Genomic DNA, 19,743 nt, shown 5'->3' with positions numbered 1-19,743 from the left:
TAAGGGAGAGGGTAAGGAGTCATTCCAATCCCGGGAGCGGAAAGACTTATCTTAGGGGGAAAAAAGGACGGGTATACACTCGCACACACACACATATCCATCCACACATATACAGACACAAGCAGACATATTTAAAGACAAAGAGTTTGGGCAGAGATGTCAGTCGAGGCAGAAGTGCAGAGACAAAGATGTTGTTGAATGACAGGTGAGGTATGAGTGGCGGCAACTTGAAATTAGCGGAGATTAAGGCCTGGTGGATAACGAGAAGAGAGGATATATTGAAGAGCAAGTTCCCATCTCCGGAGTTCGGATAGGTTGGTGTTAGTGGGAAGTATCCAGATAACCCGGACGGTGTAACACTGTGCTAAGATGTGCTGGCCGTGCACCAAGGCATGTTTAGCCACAGGGTGATCCTCATTACCAACAAACACTGTCTACCTGTGTCCATTCATGCGAATGGACAGTTTGTTGCTGGTCATTCCCACATAGAATGTGTCACAGTGTAGGCAGGTCAGTTGGTAGATCACGTGGGTGCTTTCACTCGTGGCTCTGCCTTTGATCGTGTACACCTTCCGGGTTACAGGACTGGAGTAGGTGGTGGTGGGAGGGTGCATGGGACAGGTTTTACACCGGGGGCGGTTACAAGGGTAGGAGCCAGAGGGTAGGGAAGGTGGTTTGGGGATTTCGTAGGGACGAACTAAGAGGTTACGAAGGTTAGGTGGACGGCGGAAAGACACTCTTGGTGGAGTGGGGAGGATTTCATGAAGGATGGATCTCATTTCTGGGCAGGATTTGAGGAAGTCGTATCCCTGCTGGAGAGCCACATTCAGAATCTGATCCAGTCCCGGAAAATATCCTGTCACAAGTGGGGCACTTTTGTGGTTCTTCTGTGGGAGGTTCTGGGTTTGAGAGGATGAGGAAGTGGCTCTGGTTATTTGCTTCTGTACCAGGTCGGGAGGGTAGTTGCGGGATGCGAAAGCTGTTGTCAGGTTGTTGGTGTAATGCTTCAGGGATTCCGGACTGGAGCAGATTCATTTGCCACAAAGACCTAGGCTGTAGGGAAGGGACCGATTGATGTGGAATGGGTGGCAGCTGTCGTAATGGAGGTACTGTTGTTTGTTGGTGGGTTTGATGTGGACGGACGTGTGAAGCTGGCCATTGGACAGGTGGAGGTCAACATCAAGGAAAGTGGCATGGGATTTGGAGTAGGACCAACCTCAACTCCTTTGGTTCCATCAGATTCACCTGGTCCTACTCCAAATCCCATGCCACTTTCCTTGATGTTGACATCCACCTGTCCAATGGCCAGCTTCACACGTCCGTCCACATCAAACCCACCAACAAGCAACAGTACCTCCATTATGACAGCTGCCACCCATTCCACATCAAACGGTCCCTTCCCTACAGCCTAGGTCTTCGTGGTAAACGAATCTGCTCCAGTCCGGAATCCCTGAAGCATTACACCAACAACCTGACAACAGCTTTCGCGTCCCACAACTACCCTCCCGACCTGGTACAGAAGCAAATAACCAGAGCCACTTCCTCATCCTCTCAAACCCAGAACCTCCCACAGAAGAACCACAAAAGTGCCCCACTTGTGACAGGATATTTTCCGGGACTGGATCAGATTCTGAATGTGGCTCTCCAGCAGGGATACGACTTCCTCAAATCCTGCCCAGAAATGAGATCCCTCCTTCATGAAATCCTCCCCACTCCACCAAGAGTGTCTTTCCGCCGTCCACCTAACCTTCGTAACCTCTTAGTTCGTCCCTACGAAATCCCCAAACCACCTTCCCTACCCTCTGGCTCCTACCCTTGTAACCGCCCCCGGTGTAAAACCTGTCCCATGCACCCTCCCACCACCACCTACTCCAGTCCTGTAACCCGGAAGGTGTACACGATCAAAGGCAGAGCCACGTGTGAAAGCACCCACGTGATCTACCAACTGACCTGCCTACACTGTGACGCATTCTATGTGGGAATGACCAGCAACAAACTGTCCATTCGCATGAATGGACACAGGCAGACAGTGTTTGTTGGTAATGAGGATCACCCTATGGCTAAACATGCCTTGGTGCACGGCCAGCACATCTTAGCACAGTGTTACACCGTCCGGGTTATCTGGATACTTCCCACTAACACCAACCTATCCGAACTCCGGAGATGGGAACTTGCTCTTCAATATATCCTCTCTTCTCGTTATCCACCAGGCCTCAATCTCCGCTAATTTCAAGTTGCCGCCACTCATACCTCACCTGTCATTCAACAACATCTTTGCCTCTGCACTTCTGCCTCGACTGACATCTCTGCCCAAACTCTTTGTCTTTAAATATGTCTGCTTGTGTCTGTATATGTGTGGATGGATATGTGTGTGTGTGCGAGTGTATATATATATACACACACACACACACACACACACACACACACACACACACACACACACACACACACACACACAAATCACCAACAGAATGCAAAAAATACTAAAGTGCTGTCACCGGCCAGTGTGCGATACTATGTTCACGACACCACTGAGGTGTCACTGGCCATTGACCGCCATTTTGGGTACAACACCACTGTGGTAACACCGGACAGCATAGGGTTAAGAAGAAAGATCTTTCTTTCTTTCTATCCCCATTTACAGCTGTCTCCTGGAGTAGCAGCTGAACCGAAGTATTTAGTGTTGTTTAATGGCCTTATGAAGACTAATTCTGTGTTCTAAATTGAGGTGAAAAGTTTGATTGTGTTTGTCACCAGCAGTTTAAGATGTTGATTCCACAATTCCTCTCTGATTAATTACTCAAGATAAATTTTGTATAATGCATTTTGAACAATTTCAAACAATTCCCTGTCCCTAACCACTTGAAGCTTCTAGTCTACAGCTGGTAAGTTGAAATCTTCACCTTAATCTATAACATGAGTAGGAAATTTACACAAAATATTGTCCAAGTTTGCCCTCAAATGTTCCGCTACTACTTCTCCAGAGGCAGGGGGGTTGTAAGAGCACCTAATGACTGTGTTTGATCCTCCATTAACACTTATCTTTACACAAATCATTTCTCATTCAGAATCTGTACTAACCTGGATGGATATTATCATATTTTCTTTATGGCTATAACTGTACCTCCACTAGCAGTGTTCAACATATCTTTGTGATATACATTACAGTCAGTGTTTGCTATTTCATTGCTATTGACACTGGGTTCAGGCCAGGTTTCTGTACCTAGTATTTTGTGGGAATTGTTACCATTTAGAAAGGAGACTAGTTCTAGGACCTTTCCATTGACGCTCCTGCAGTTAACTGATATTATATTAACGTTTTCTTTCTCCAGTCTGCTACGAAGAGTGCGACTCTTTAACTGTGCAAGGCTGTGTTCAAGTGTAAATTTTTTATTCTGTTCTCTATATCACTTGAAGTATTAAGTGTCTTGCACATCGCTCTGTTGATTTCCTACTTCATTGATGTAAGCTGCAACCTTCTGCTAGTAGAGGCTTCCAAATTGTGGCTTGTAACAAGGCAGTGTGTAACATAACTACATCAGTGGGTAAGAAATAGTGCTGTAACCAAGTCTGTAACAGCAGTCACATATGAGACATCATCTCCTTCAGTGTGGCTAAGCCAGACCACAAACGAGCACTGACATCTGAAGCCCTGGGTTCACTGTCATCAATCAGCCTCCACACAGTCCCGATTTAGCCCCATGTGATTTTCATCTGTTTCCAAAACTTAAATATCAACTTCAAGGACCTCACTTCGATAGTGATGAAGCGGTGCAAGCAGAGGTGAGGTTGTGGCTCTGATAACAAAGTCAAACATTCTATAGTGATGGTAACAACAAAATGGTCTCTTGTTGGGAGAAATGCGTTCAGCACCAGAGGGACTGAATTGAGAAATAAATATGTAGACATGAAGAATAAAGATGTAAAATGTTAATGATGTTAGTTATATTTCAAATGTGTGAGAGTTTTCACATACTGAATTCGGAGGCATTACTTTTCAGTACACCCTCATAGTATCTTATCGGACCTATGGAGGGATTTCTCTATCCTAAAAAAGACACGTATTTGCCCCACACGTAATCTGCAGTCCAAGTAGCTGCTTCATGCATGTGATGCCTGCCTGACCTAAAAAGGTGGACGTTTTTCTACAGTTATTCTAGTTGGTTTCTTCCTCAGTGATATTTATGAAAACAGCTTTGGTATATGAAACCGTGATTGGTAAAATAATGTTATTACCTCACCAGGCTTAGAGAACTGTGCACGATTTCAAAAATCATAATTTCCAATTGCATTTAACAAATATTGTCTAATAATAAAAGTGATTCCAAACTGTATCAAAGTGAATATGAAGAACATTACTGCAGCTGCACAGCAAACGTAGGACAAAAATGTGAAATTCTTACAAGAAATCCTTGGTGCCATCTGATGATGAGCCCAGGCCTAAAACTATGAGTAGTTATGGTGAAATAAATCAATCATTCAGAAATTGTGGCAGGTTGCAATTTTAGCTTCAGTGATATGGACATTGCCTGATACCAGTAAAAACTGTATAGAAATGCCACCGAACCTGCAATATGAAGGACTGGTTACATCCCCTCTGCTCAGCTCATTTAATTTCAGTGCATTTAATTCATTTTTAGTGTCAGTTTGTCACGGTTCTCGCAATAATTGGGAAATTGGGCTTTGAGCCCCAGCCTAGCACAGATTTGGAATTGAAATGAAATAATCATTTGTATTGTGTAGACTGATTTCATCTGTGTTTCTTATACTTATACCTTACCTAGTGACTTAATTTTTTTTTTTAATTTTTAGATGGAAGCTGGCCCATTGGCATCTCCTGAGCTAGAGTTCGAGTACATATCTGTTCAAGAAGAAAACTCGGTAAGTACTAAGATTCATCTGTCTTTACAAAAAAATTTATTTTCTGTGAGCCACTTAGCACAGTATGATGGAAGGAACTTCATATATCTGTTAACCACTCCTTTGCATTTGCATCTACACCCTTACTCTGCAAATCACTGTGAAGTGCATGGCAGAGAGTGCTTCCTATTGTATCAGGTATTAGGGCTTCTTCCTGTTCCATTCAAATGTGGAGTAGGGGAAGAATGGTTTCTTCAGCACCTCTGTACACACTGTAATTGATCTAATCTCATCTTTATGGTCGCTATGGGAACAGTGCTAGTGAGGTTGTATTATATTCCTAGACTCATCACTGGAAGTCTGCTCATGAACGAAGGTAAGAAGGCTTTCAAGTGATACACAAACTTATCTTCAAATACCTGCCACTTCAGTTTCTTCGGCACATCGGTAACTCACTGTCATGGAGCAGACAAACCCATTGTTGTCTGTCTGTCTTTCTGACTGTTAACAGTCCCTTCTTGTCAGAAACAAGTAAGTGTATCAAGTTCAAATTTCCCCCCAGGGGGTCCACAACTCTTTTGTGGATATATGTGTAGCGAGCATGGGACCCCGAGCTAATGTGGCCCTCCTTCCTTTCCGGGCTGCATACCTTCCTTTTCCGCATTCTTCCCCGTCCCCCATCTTCATCCCCCCCCCCCCTCCACACCTCCGCCACTTTCCTTCCCTTTCTCCACCTCTGGGAGTATGTTTTGTGCCTACGTCCGGAGACGGATGCTCGAAAATGTAACACATTCTTTGCTTTCTCCGCTTGCAAGTCTTCGTCCTTCCTTTGTCCTTCTCGTTTCCTTACCTCTTCTCTTTATCCTTTTCTCCGCTGCGGTGTTTGAGACCTCTCTTCTTTCCTTTCCCTTTCTTTGTTTTTCTCTTTCTCTTTTTTCCTCCCTGTGCGTGTCTGAAGGCCGACCCATGCATTTCCATGCGTAGCTGGTGACGGGGTAACACGTAATTCCCTGCCCCGGGTAGGGTAGACAGGTAGGACACGTACGTACCCCCTGGTAATGGCCAGGCCCAGGGAGGGGTGATTACTCGAGCTGACACCTTCCGAAAGTGCCGATTGGTCCCTCCGTCCGTTTGTCGGGAGGTGTGACCTGAGGTGTGAACAATCACCTAAGGCGGGAGTGCCCTCAGAGAGGGCCCCTCAAGGAAGGAGCATGCCATCGGAGATGCCGGTAATCATGGGGGATACTTCTGAAACGGTTTCCTCATCTTCTACTATGTCTGCTCACAAGCGTAAGTTCAATGAGTCTCAGCCACAGACAGTTCTTCCATCGTTGCCACAGTTCCTTGTTGTTTCTCGGTCTGACGAAGGTCACGACTTCTCCATGGTCAACCCTTTCATTATTCAGAAAGGTGTCGGCGCAATTGTAGGTCCTGTAAAGTCTTGTTCCAGATTACGAAATGGCACCTTGTTGTTAGAAATGGTCAGTGCCCTCCAGGCACAAAAATTGCTGCATACTTCACTGCTACACACCTTCCCTGTCCGGGTGGAAGCGCACCGCACTTTAAATTCCTCACGTGGGGTCGTTTGTACACGCTCCCTCGACAGATTGTCCAATGAGGAAATTCGACACTACCTGTCTGACCAGGACGTAACAGCTGTTCATAGAGTCATGAAAAGGGTTGACATGAACATTGTTCCAACCCATACTGTCTTGACATTTGACAGAGTTCAACTCCCATCAAACATAAAAGCGGGCTATGAGATAATTTCCGTACGCCCTTACATCCCAAACCCTACACGTTGCTATCAGTGTCAGCCAGTCCTGTTCCAATCCGGCCAAATGTGTTACGTGTGGCAAGGATGCCCACGAGGGTGCTTGTCCACCTCCATCCCCTCGTTGCATCAACTGTATGGGTGACCACACTGCTTCCTCTAGAGATTGCCCCATTTTTAAAGACGAAAAGCTCGTTCAGGAAACCAGAGTGAAGGAAAAGGTGTCGACCTTTGCTGCTCGAAAATTATTTGCCAGTCGAAAGCCCAATGTGCCTCAGACAGGTCAATACAGCACTGTCCTTGCCTCTCCTCGGCCAACAAAGGAGGCGGCCACGCAGACTTGTGATCTCACCTTTAGTGCCACGGTCGTCAGATCGGCCAGCACAAAGATCACCCGTTCAACATCCCCACTTTCCTAAAAAGTTCTCAGTTTACTTGCCATGTCAAATTTGGATAAAATCCCAAGCTTTCGATGACTACCTCCGTCATCTTCGTCAGTTTTCCCCCTGACGAAGATGACGGAGGTAGTCATCGAAAGCTTGGGATTTTATCCAAATTTGACGCGGCAAGTAAACCGAGAACTTTTTATGCAAGGACTCCATCGCAAAAGACTTCATAGTCATCCCCACTTTCGCCTGCTCACTCTATGGCTCACCCTTCATCGGGTTCTGCTAAATCTCGAGCCCAAAAGTCGGACACCTCAGACACCCGGACTTCCAAAAAAGAGCCTACTCGTGAAGATTTTTTACGTGCCCCAACTTCACAACCATCGGTTCCTCCTTCATCTAAACATCCTGTTTCCAAGAAGGCTAATAAGAAACCAAGTTCCTCTCCTTCTCTGCCACGGCGTGTCTCCTCTACAGCACCACCTGGCGGTAGCCGCCCTCGGCCGTCTTCTGTGTCGCCGAGGTGCACTGCTGGCGGCCGATCAACCGGCCGATCACTGGTGGCAGGAGCTGCTCCTCAACAACCTGTGGATCAGGATCTTCTGCCTTCAGCTGAATGCCGTTCCACGCTGTCGGTTGCAAGCTCTGAGCAGTTGTTGAGTTGAGGGCAACCTTGGTCACATTCTTCCATTTTCTGTCCACCCTATGTCCATTATCCATTGGAATATCCACGGCATTTGAGCCAATCGGGATGAATTGTCGATCCTCTTACGATCCTACTCTCCGGTCATCTTCTGTCTTTAGGAAACAAAGCTGCGTCCCCACGACTGCCTTTTTTTCCCCCCATTTTCAGTCAGTCTGATTTGATCTCCCCTCTGTTGAAGGCACTCCAGCACATGGAGGACTCATGATTCTTCTCCATGATACTCTCCATTATCACCCAATTCCCTTAAACACGTCCTTCCAAACTGTCACTGTCCGTCTTTCCCTTTCTGCATACACCTCCTCTCTTTGTACTGTATACATTCCATCGTCCACACCAATGGCATGAGCCGATCTCCTTCATCTTCTTGGTCAGTTTCCACCCCCCTATTTGCTGGTTGGAGATCTCCACATCCTTGTCCGCGTGGCTCACTATTGATAGACGTCTTCCACCAAGTGGATCTTGTTTGCCTCAACACTGGGGAACCTACATTTTTGTCTGCCTCCACGACAAATTTCTCTCATTTGGACCTTTCGGTCGTTACTGTTCTGCTAGCTCGGCGCTTCGAATGGTTCGCCCTTGCTGATACACACTCGAGTGACCACGTTCCATGTGTCCTTCGATTGCAGCTACAACTGCTATATATGCGCCCGTGACACTGGAAGTTTGCCCAAGCCGATTGGACACTCTTTTCGTTTCTAGCGACATTCGATGACCGTCACTTTCCTAGCGTCAATGATGTGGTCACTCATATCACAGACGTTATTCTTACAGCTGCGGAACGTTCAATACCTCGCACCTCCGAATTGCCCCGGCGCCCCCCAGTTCCTTGGTGGAACGAGGCATGCCGTGACGCAATATGTGAGCGGCGACGTGCTCTTCGCATTTTCAGACACCATCCTACTTTGGCCAACTGTATCCGCTATAAGTAGTTCCGTTCGCGATGCTGTCGCATCATTCGCGATAGCAAGGAGGCAAGCTTGGACTTCTTTACTAGCTCATTTAACACTTTCACTCCCTCCTCAGAAGTTTGGAGTCGGATTCGACAGTTATCTGGTGCGCCTAGTTTCTCCCCGGTCTGTGGGCTCACTGTCGTGCATGATACATTAGTGGACCCCGTTGCAATTTCTAACTCATTGGGTCAACACTTTGCTGAGATTTTGAGCTCTTCAAATTACCCGCCAGAGTTTCTCCCAAAGAAATGTGCAGCAGAAGTGCAACGTCTTGCTTTCTCAGCTCAAAATCGCAAAAGCTATAATACTGTTTTCACCATGTGGGAAGTCCAACATGCACTCTCTTCTTCTCGCTCCTCCGCCCCAGGACTGGATGGTATCCACATCCAAATGTTGCTGCCTTTATCATACCATAGTCTGCGTTACCTCCTTCACCTTTATAATCGAATTTGGACTGACAGTACTTTTCCAAGACGATGGCGGGAAGCTATCGTCGTTCCTGTTCCGAAACCTGGAAAGGACAAACATCTCCCCTCTAGCTATTGCCCCATTTCTCTCACAAGTAGTGTATGTAAGGTTTTGGAGTGTGTGGTGAATTGCCATTTAGCTTGGTGGTTGGAGTCCCGCAGTCTTTTAACACCTGCCCAATGCGGTTTCCGAAAGCATCGTTCTGCAGTTGACCATCTTGTTACTCTCTCTACTTATATCATGAACAATTTTCTCGGACAGGCATCCTCCGCACACTGTTCTCTTGGGGCTTTCGAGGTCGGCTGCCCCTTTTACTTCGCGAATTTATGGCAGAGCGCACATTTAGAGTGCGGGTGAACACTACTCTCTCCCGTACTTTCTCCCAAGAAAACGGGGTACCCCAGGGCTCCGTGCTAAGTGTTGTACTGTTTGCCATTGCCATAAATCCAATTATGGATTGTCTCCTTCCTGATGTCTTGGGCTCCCTCTTTGTGGACGATTTTGCAATCTACTACAGCTCTCAATGGTCCAGCCCTCTTGAACGACGTCTTCAAGGGTGTCTCGATCGCCTCCACTCTTGGAGCATCGAAACAGGCTTCCGCTTTTCTCCCAGTAAGACTGTTTGTTTCAATTTTTGGCATCGTACGGAGTTTCTTCCACCTTCCTTACATCTAGGACCTGTCAACCTTCCGTTTTCGGATGTCGCTAAAATCTTGGGTCTTATGTTTGACAGAAAACTGTGCTGGTCCTCCCACGTTTCCTATCTTTCGGCTCGCTGTCTGCGATCTCTCAACACCCTCTGTGTCCTGAATGGTACCTCCTGGGGAGTGGACTGAGTGGTCCTTCTCCGCCTCTATTACGCTTTAGTGCACTTGAAATTGGACTATGGAAGCATAGTTTGCTCCTCCACTCAGCCGTCTATTCTCCGGTGTCTCGACTCTATACACCACCGTGGATTACGTTTAGTTCTGGAGCTTTTTACACCAGCCCTGTGGAAAGCCTTTATGCTGAGACTGCTGAACCTCCACTGTCCAATCGGCGAGCTGTCCTTCTGAGTCGTTATACTAGCCATCTGTCTTCCATGCCTGCTAATCCGGCCCATGACATTTTTTTTTTATGCCTCCTTGGATTTAGGGTATGCAGGCCGCCCTTCCTCCCTACTACCACTGGGAGTCTGCTTCCATCAACTGCTCCATTTTCTTTCCTAAGACTTTCTTGACAACTTGGGGTACAGCACCGCCTTGGCTCCATCCCCAGACCTGCCTGCTCTGTGACCTTTGTCAGTTTCCCAAGGATGGTACCCCTTCACTTGTTTATCATTGGGCATTTGCTGCTCTATGTGCACAAATGAAAGAAGCCACATTTATTTACACTGATGGCTCAAAAACATCGTTTGGTGTAGGGAGTGCCTATATTGTTGGTGACACCCCAAATCGATTTTGGCTTCCCGACCAGTGTTCGGTTTATACTGCGGAGCTTTACGCTGTTCTCCAGGCTGTCCAATACATCCGTCACCATCAGCGGATACAGTATGTTATCTGTTCAGACTCTCTCAGCTCTCTCCTCAGTCTCCAAGCTCTCTACCCTGTCCATCCTCTGGTCCACCAGATTCAGGACTGCCTACACTTGCTCCACTTGGGGGGGGGGGGGGGGGGGCGTCTTGGTGGCGTTCCTCTGGCTCCCGGGACACGTTGGTATCTGTGGAAATGAGGCGGCCGATATAGCGGCCAAGGCTGCAGTCTCTCTTCTTCAGCCAGCTATTCGCACGATTCCCTTCGCCGATTTACGGAGTGTTTTATGTCATTGTGTTGCTCTTTTATGGCATGCACATTGGTCGACACTTCCCAATAATAAATTGCGGGACATGAAAGCTCTTCCCTGTGCTTGGACCTCTTCCTCTCGAACGTGTCATCGGGATGAGGTAATTTTAACTAGACTCCGGATAGGGCACTGTCTTTTTAGCCATCGACATCTTTTAAGCGGTGATCCTCCCCCACTCTGTCCCCACTGCTCTCAGCTGTGGACGCTGAGACACCTTTTACTCGAGTGCCCCTATTTTACTCCGTTACGGGCCCGTCTACAGCTGTCGCCTGATATATCTTCCATTTTAGCAGATGACACGTGCTCAGCCAATCGCGTTCTCGAGTTTATTAGTCCCAGTGAGATGATGTCAGTCAATTGAAGCTCTTTTTGGGGACAACCAACCCCCTTCTATAGTGGTTTTTTAAGCTTTCCTTCTGTTTTTAGTTTCTCCAATTTTTTGAGTTTCGTTCCCATTGCTGCTGGCTCCCAGTTTCGTAGTAAGGTCTGTTGTCCCTTGGTGTTGTAAAAATTTTAATATTATATGTCAGTGCAATCAAAAGATATGGCCATTTATTTCACATATTTTGATACTCAGAAACTCACTCAACAAAACGTAAAGGGTGCTTCCCAATGCCTCAGAATCATGAAATTTGACGAGGAGCATGGTTTCACATCAAGTAAAGGGAAAAATCCTAAACTGATAATTTGTAATTATATCTCATGAAAAAGATATTTTTGTCATTTGTTATCCAATCAAACTTGAAAGTAAAACATTCTCAAAAGTCTTGGAATCCCACTGTTAGTCTATGCATAGAGATTATACTTTATATTAAATCCAAAGCTACATTCGTTCTTAAAAAGCTTAGACCTTGAGTGTGTGCGTATACAGTAGTGTCGCTCATTATGAAATACATTCCAGATTTTCAGTTGTCGCTATGATGACACATGACGGCAGTATGCCTTATCACACAGTGCCATTACAAGCATTGCATTGGCACTGCATGTTTGTCATTGTTGCATAATGTACTCCAGAAAGATCTCTGCAGCTTCAGCACCAGCAGTGTGAGCTCTTGCTGTTCGTGCCACAAAGTGAAATCTCAGTTTTCCTGTCTGTTAGCACGGTCGGTTGTTGGAGGTATGGTAGACTTGTACAGTCGTCAGCTAAGATTCCTTTCCCCCCCTGCGGGTCCGGGGATTAGAATAGGCCCGAGGTATTCCTGCCTGTCGTAAGAGGCGACTAAAAGGAGTTTCAACCTTTTCGGCCTTCCATGTAATGGTCCCCCTTGGGGTTTGACCTCCATTTTTCAAAATTCTACAGAAGTACGAGCCTTTTGGGGAAGGACACCTTACATGGTGTACCACTGGTCCTAAGTGCACTAAGACCTTGGCACTCAGCATTGCACCGGCGTTGTAACCTTACCCACTATTCCTCAAATTGGGCCTCAACGCCTGATGGGTTGTCCAAGTTATGCCCATAGTGCATCTCCATCTGCACCAGCGATCATGATGGACTTTCCATGGCACCAGAAATCCAGCACGGTAGCCAGCCCGTTGTGGTGGGGTCGTCATGTACCCTCTAGGTTGTAGCCCCCTGACAACACAGGGATCGTACTGCCGATACCTGAGCTGCACCCTCCCCACGTCGGCCAAGGGGTAGATGCCCGTCTCCTTGGGGCATCAGGACTCCCGGCAATGGTCATCCTGCCAGGTGGCCCTTGCTGCGGCTGGGTGGCGCCCATGGGGAGAGCCCCTGGTCGGAGTGGGTGGTATCGGGGCGGACGTTTCGCAGATGAAACGTCAACATGTATCTGGTCGCTCTGCGGCCGAGTCTTTCAAAAGAAAAGGTACCGTTTCTAGTTCTGATTCTCCTGCCCTTTCCCCCTTGGCCACTCCATGGGAGGAGGGACAGGCCCGCCGGCTTGGGGCGAAGTACTTCCCCCGCTATTTGGTCTGTTCTCGAACCGATGGGGGGACGTTCGCCACCTCCAAGCCCATGTTCTTTGTTCAGCACATTGAGGACGTCTTCGGGGAAATCGAGGCTCTCAGCAAGATGCGTTCAGGGTCCGTCCTTATCAAGACCACCTCCGCCACACAGTCGGCGGCGCTCCAGGCGTGCGACCGCCTAGGGGACATCCCAGTATCCATTGTCCCACATCTGGCACTAAATAGGACGCAGGGGGTTATTTTTAATTGTGACCTCCTGCTACAATCTGATGATGAGCTCAGGGCCAACCTGGAGCGCCGAGGCGTGCATTTCGTCCGGCGAGTCCAGCGCGGCCCCAAAGACCATCGCATCGACACGGGGGCCTTTATCCTCGCCTTCGAGGGGGACGTTCTCCAGGAGAAGGTGGAGGTGATGTGCTACCGGTGTGACATGCGACCTTACGTCCCGCCTCCTATGCGCTGTTTTAGGTGTTTGCGCTTTGGGCACATGTCGTCACGGTGTGAGGCTGAGCCCCTTTGTGGCGATTGTGGACGTCCTCTTCGTGGGGAACATACATGCACCCCACCACCTCGGTGCGTTAATTGTCCTGGCGTCCACTCGCCTAGATCCTCAGACTGCCCCGCATATCAGAAGAAGAAAAAGATACAAGAAATCAAAACTTTGGATCGGCTCTCTTATTCTGAGGCCCGGAAGAAGTACGACCGCCTCCATCCCGTGCCATTGACCACCTCGTTTGCCTCAGTTGTGTCCACTCCTTCCGCGGTATCCTCACCCCTATCCTGTCCCCCCTCCACCTCCTCCACCCATCAGGGGGCTCTGCCTCCGCCTCCCAAATCCCTCCCTTCCAAATACTCCTCCCCCGTGGCCCCCACCCCCTCTGCCCCAGGGGCCACCCTTCCTCCTCCTCCCCCCACGCCACCTGAGAAGCGATCCTCTTCTCAGGCGTCCATCGGGGAAACGTTCCGGACCCCAGCTTCCGAGGTCCAGCGTTCCAAAACAGACCCCGCGCGTGAGGACCTTCTTCGGGTCCAGCCCACCATCCCTGTGCCTCCTCGGCCTTCCAAGAAGGCCTCCAAGAAGAAGTCTCTATCCCCCTCTCCACCCCGGCGCGTTTCGTCTGACGCTCCATCCGTGAGTCGCTGCTCCCGGCCGTCCTCAGTTTCGCCGGGACGCTCTGCTGCCAGGCACTCCGCCGGCCTTTCGTCGGCAAATGATGCGGCCCGTGTTACACAACCAGGGACAGCGGCCGCAGCTGGCGACGAGTCGATGGATCCGGATCCGCCTCCCGTCGGTTGTAGCGTAGTTCCCTCGCAACCTGGCCCTCCGCGGCCGTCGAGGTGACCAGCTCTTCCCCCGTCTCGTTCCCCCAACCTTTTGACTAGCGATGGTGTTGTTTCATTGGAACATACGAGGTATCCGATCTAATCGGGAGGAACCATACGCGACTGGAACAGGAAAGGGAGGTAATGACAGTGGCACGTAAAGTGCCCTCCGCCACACACCGTTGGGTGGCTTGCGGAGTATCAATGTAGATGTAGATGTAGATGAATTACAACTGCTCCTCCGCCTGCACTGTCCGCTCGTCCTTGGTCTCCAGGAAACCAAGTTGCGCCCGACTGACCGTATTGCCTTTACCCACTATACCTCGGAGCGGTATGACCTCACCCCTGTGGACGGTATCCCAGCTCATGGTGGGGTCATGTTGCTCGTTCGGGACGATGTTTATTACCATCCCATCCCATTGACCACCCCACTCCAAGCAATAGCTGTCCGCATTACTCTTTCTGCTTTTACTTTTTCAGTTTGTACCATCTACACTCCACCATCATCTGCTGTTAGTCGGGCTGGCATGATGCACCTGATCGTTCAGCTTCCCCCGCCGTTTTTATTGTTTGGCGACTTCAATGCCCATCATCCCCTTTGGGGCTCTCCTGCGTCCTGTCCAAGGGGCTCACTCTTGGCGGATGTCTTCAACCATCTCAATCTTGTCTGCCTCAATACCGGCGCCCCAACTTTCCTTTCGGACTCTACTCATACCTACTCCCACTTGGACCTCTCGATCTGTTCTGCCACTCTTACCCGTCGGTTCGAGTGGTATGTCCTTTCTGACACCTATTCGAGCGACCACTTCCCCTGTGTCGTTCGTCTCCTGCACCACACCCCATCCCCACGTCCTTCGAGCTGGAATCTACTGAAAGCTGACTGGGGACTGTACTCATCCCTGGCGACCTTTCCGGACCACGATTTTCCCAGTTGTGACAGTCAGGTCGAATACCTCACGGCTGTTATCATCAATGCTGCCGAACGTTCCATTCCTCGTACTACTTCTTCTTCACGTCGCGTTTCCGTCCCCTGGTGGAACGAGGCTTGTAGGGACGCTATCCGTGCTCGACGACGTGCTTTACGCACCTTTCGCCGCCATCCTACGTTGGCGAATTGTATAGAATACAAACGACTCCGAGCGCAATGCCATAGAGTCATCAAAGACAGCAAAAAAGCTTGTTGGGCCTCTTTCACCAGCTCCTTTAACAGTTTCACTCCCTCTTCTGTCGTTTGGGGTAGCCTGCGCCGGCTGTCGGGCATTAAGGCCCACTCCTCGGTACCTGGCCTGACCTCAGGTAATGAGGTCCTTGTTGATCCTGTGGCTGTCTCCAACGCCTTCAGCCGCTTTTTCGCGGAGGTTTCAAGCTCCGCCCATTACCATCCTGCCTTCCTTCCCAGGAAAGAGGCAGAAGAGGCTTGACGACCTTCCTTCCACTCGCTGAATCTGGAAACTTACAATGCCCCCTTTACTATGCGGGAACTCGACCGTGCGCTTGCACTGTCCCGGTCCTCTGCTTCGGGGCCAGATGCCATTCACGTTCAGATGCTGGCACACCTTTCTCCGGCGGGCAAAAGCTTCCTTCTTCGTACCTACAATCGCATCTGGACCGAAGGTCAAGTCCCCATGCGTTGGCGTGACGCCGTTGTTGTTCCTATACCCAAACCTGGGAAGGATAGACACCTTCCTTCTAGTTACCGCCCCATTTCTCTTACAAGCTGTGTCTGTAAGGTGTTGGAGCGCATGGTTAATGCTCGGTTAGTCTGGATTCTTGAATCTCGACGACTTCTTACTAATGTCCAATGCGGCTTTCGTCGCCGCCGCTCTGCTGTTGACCACCTTGTGACCTTGTCGACATTCATCATGAACAACTTTTTGCGAAGGCGCCAAACGGTAGCCGTGTTCTTCGACTTGGAGAAGGCTTATGATACCTGTTGGAGAGGAGGTATCCTCCGCACTATGCACAGGTGGGGCCTACGCGGTCGCCTGCCCCTTTTTATTGATTCCTTTTTAACGGATCGAAAGTTTAGGGTACGTGTGGGTTCCGTATTGTCCGACGTCTTCCTCCAGGAGAACGGGGTGCCTCAGGGCTCCGTCTTGAGCGTAGCCCTTTTTGCCATAGCGATCAATCCAATTATGGATTGCATTCCACCTAATGTCTCAGGCTCCCTCTTTTCGATGACTTCGCGATCTACTGCAGTGCCCAGAGAACATGCCTCCTGGAGCGCTGCCTTCAGCGTTGTCTAGACAGCCTCTACTCATGGAGCGTGGCAAATGGCTTCCGGTTCTCTGAAGAGAAGACAGTTTGTATCAACTTTTGGCGATATAAAGCGTTCCTTCTGCCATCCTTACATCTCGGTCCCGTTGTTCTCCCATTCGTGGACACAACTAAGTTTTTAGGGCTCACGTTGGACAGGAAACTGTGTTGGTCTCCACATGTCTCTTATTTGGCGGACCGTTGTACACGTTCCCTTAATGTCCTAAGAGTTCTTAGCGGTTCATCTTGGGGAGCGGATCGCACTGTCCTGCTTCGCTTGTATCGGTCCATAGTCCGATCGAAGCTGGATTATGGGAGCTTCGTCTACTCGTCCGCTCGGCCGTCCCTCTTACGCCGGCTCAACTCCATCCACCATCGGGGGATACGTCTTGCGACCGGAGCCTTCTACACTAGTCCTGTGGAGAGTCTTTATGCTGAAGCTGCCGAGTTACCATTGACTTACCGGCGCGACGTACTGCTGTGTCGGTATGCCTGCCGGTTGTTGTCTATGCCCGACCACCCCTCTTACGAGTCCTTCTTCGCCGATTCTCTCGACCGTCAGTACGGGTTGTATGTGTCTGCCCTGCTGCCACCCGGAGTCCGCTTCTGTTGCCTGCTTCGACAATTGGATTTTGCCCTCCCTACCACCTTCAGAGAGGGTGAGAGCCCGACACCACCTTGGCTCCAGGCTCCTGTTCCTATTTATCTCGACCTCAGCTCACTCCCGAAGGAGGGTACTCCGGCTGCAGTGTATTGCTCACGGTTTGTCGAACTTCGTGCTCGACTTGCTGGTCACACCTTTATTTACACCGATGGCTCCAAAACTGACGATGGTGTCGGCTGTGCCTTTGTCGTCGGGGCCGCCACCTTTAAATACCGGCTCCTCGACCAATGTTCCAGCTTTACGGCCGAGCTTTTTGCTCTCCATCAGGCCGTTCAGTATGCCCGCCGCCACCGCCATTCATCGTATGTACTCTGCTCTGACTCGCTCAGTGCTCTTCAGAGCCTTGGAGCTCCCTATCCGGTCCATCCCTTGATTCAACGGATACAGCAGTCCCTCCATTCTTTCGCTAATAATGGTGGTTCTGTCAGCTTTCTGTGGGTTCCCGGACATGTAGGAGTGCCTGGGAATGAGGCTGCGGATGCTGCAGCCAAGGCTGCAGTCCTCCTGCCTCGGCCAGCCTCCCATTGTGTCCCGTCATCTGACGTTCATGGGGATGTCTGTAAGAGGCTTGTGTCGTCGTGGTGGGATGCTTGGTCATCCCTCCAAGGAAACAAGCTCCGGGCAGTAAAACTGCTCCCAACTGCTTGGACAACATCCTCCCGACCATCTCGGCGCGAGGAGGTCCTTCTGACCAGGTTGCGGATTGGGCATTGCCGGTTTAGCCACTGCTACCTGCTCTCCGGTGATCCAGCCCCGCAGTGCCCTTGTGGTCAGGCGTTAACAGTGTGCCATGTTTTATTGTCGTGTCCCCGTTTTAATCAATTTCGTGTTATCCTGTCCCTGCCATCTACTTTACCGGATGTTTTAGCTGATGACGCTCGAGCAGCTGCTCGTATTCTGCGTTTTATAACTTTAACTGGCTTGTCCAAAGACATTTAACCTTTTTACTTATTTTATCTGCATCTTTGTCAGGTACTTCTGGTGTCCCCCCATCCCCTTGAGTTTTAGCAGATTCCATTTGCTCTAACACCAGTGACTGGGCGCTAATGACCTCAGCAGTTGAGCGCCCTTAAACCCTACCAAAAAAAAAAAAAAAAAAAGCTAAGATTCCAAAGCGTCACCCCATTAACGTTACTCACTGTGAGAATGTTATGCACTTGAAAGGGGTGTGGGTTGGTGGTAATATCGGGCAGTAGCTGGTACAGAATCAGCCTGTGCTAGCTGTGGCTTTGCAGTGGAGCACTGTTTAGGCTGAGTGCATAACAAAACTTCGAAAAATTAAAACTTTTGATTAACAGTACAGTGTAGAAGCAGATTACTGATCCCAAAATTACCGACATAGTACCTGAATTATTTAAATGATTGAAAACGTGTAATTAAGAAATTGCTCACTCAGCCAGGTGGCACTTGCTAAAAGGTGCTACTTTGTAATGGAAAGTAAGTTATATAGAAAATTTGAAAGGGGCAAGGTTACAAAGTTTGAGAATTTCTTTTACTTTAGAAGTAGGAGTACAATAATTTATCATTTGTACTGGTCAATTTCGATTATTGACAATAGAGATATGTGGACAATTGGAGTGGTGTGATGAAGCTGTGGCACGATGACAATGGGTGCAGTGACGGTGTACCAAGCTGTCAGGGATAGGGCAATGGCTGCCAAGACTTGTTAGCTGGGCAGTGCCTATGATGGAGTGTTGGCGACAACTGAGTGCAGTTATGGTGCACCGTGGTTGCAAATGACAGCATTGATGCTGCCTTTGATGGTTGTCAGGGGGAGCGATCTGGTCTCACAGGTTATGAGGGGCGGATGAGCTGAGGCTCTAAGGGGTTTAGTTTGACAAAGTTAATAAGTTGTATAACAGTTGCAATGCCAAGGACTAATTCGAAAATATAGTGAAAACTTCCTATTTATTCATGTATTCCTTTCAATAAACTAATCCTGTTAACACATTAATTGTTTGAATCTCAGTTAATGTAATTTCACATGAAGCATATTATTTATATTGCCTTTAATCAAGTACTGTAATGCTCTGCATAATTTCACCATTATTAACGTATAGCAGCTAATACACTTCCCATATTACGGAATACATAAAAGGACCAATATATCCAATGAAAACAAACTAACACACATGAATATACTAACCCCTAATGTGTAACAATTAGGAGAAGGCCATGCTTGAACATCATCATGTTTCAGAATGCCTTTAACTATGTTATCACCCCACAACTTCTGGTTAGGTAGAGTTGGTTTTGGCAATTTGGATCTTTCAGCAGGAGCAGGCGTGAGCTTGTTTCTAGATGAATCTTGTGTTTCCCATCATCTCATCATCTCGGCGGCGTATCAAGGTGAGGTGTCATGGGGGTTAAAAGTGATAAGAGTTGAAATGATTGTGCAGCTCCAAGAACTGTTACCCAAAAGCCTACTGATTGCCCATTAGTCCACTGTGTCACTTCGTAATAAAGTAAAACCTGCTTCTTGCTCAACTAATAAATAAGATGCTGTTCATACCTCATGATAAACTTTGTAAAATAGGTGAATTGGACCTGCTTCTGGGGGAGCTATACTTCAATACTCTTGGCTGGAATAGTATGATAGAACTAGTACT

The 19,743-nt window shown here is 48.7% G+C and overlaps 1 protein-coding gene across 2 annotated transcripts in view; it reads left to right on the top strand.

The window, feature by feature from the left end:
• LOC126425141 (zinc finger protein 239-like) overlaps positions 1–19,743 on the top strand; it is an 89,325-nt gene that overhangs the window by 16,819 nt on the left and 52,763 nt on the right. For both annotated transcript variants that reach the window (XM_050088085.1, XM_050088086.1), the window contains exon 3: positions 4,813–4,881. In XM_050088085.1, the coding sequence (XP_049944042.1) occupies positions 4,813–4,881 (69 nt within the window). The remainder of the gene's footprint in view (positions 1–4,812; positions 4,882–19,743) is intronic.

The sequence above is a fragment of the Schistocerca serialis genome, chromosome 10 (genome assembly GCF_023864345.2).
Source record: "Schistocerca serialis cubense isolate TAMUIC-IGC-003099 chromosome 10, iqSchSeri2.2, whole genome shotgun sequence".
In the NCBI taxonomy this organism is placed as follows: domain Eukaryota; kingdom Metazoa; phylum Arthropoda; class Insecta; order Orthoptera; family Acrididae; genus Schistocerca; species Schistocerca serialis.
This window is presented reverse-complemented; position numbering and strand designations above follow the sequence as displayed.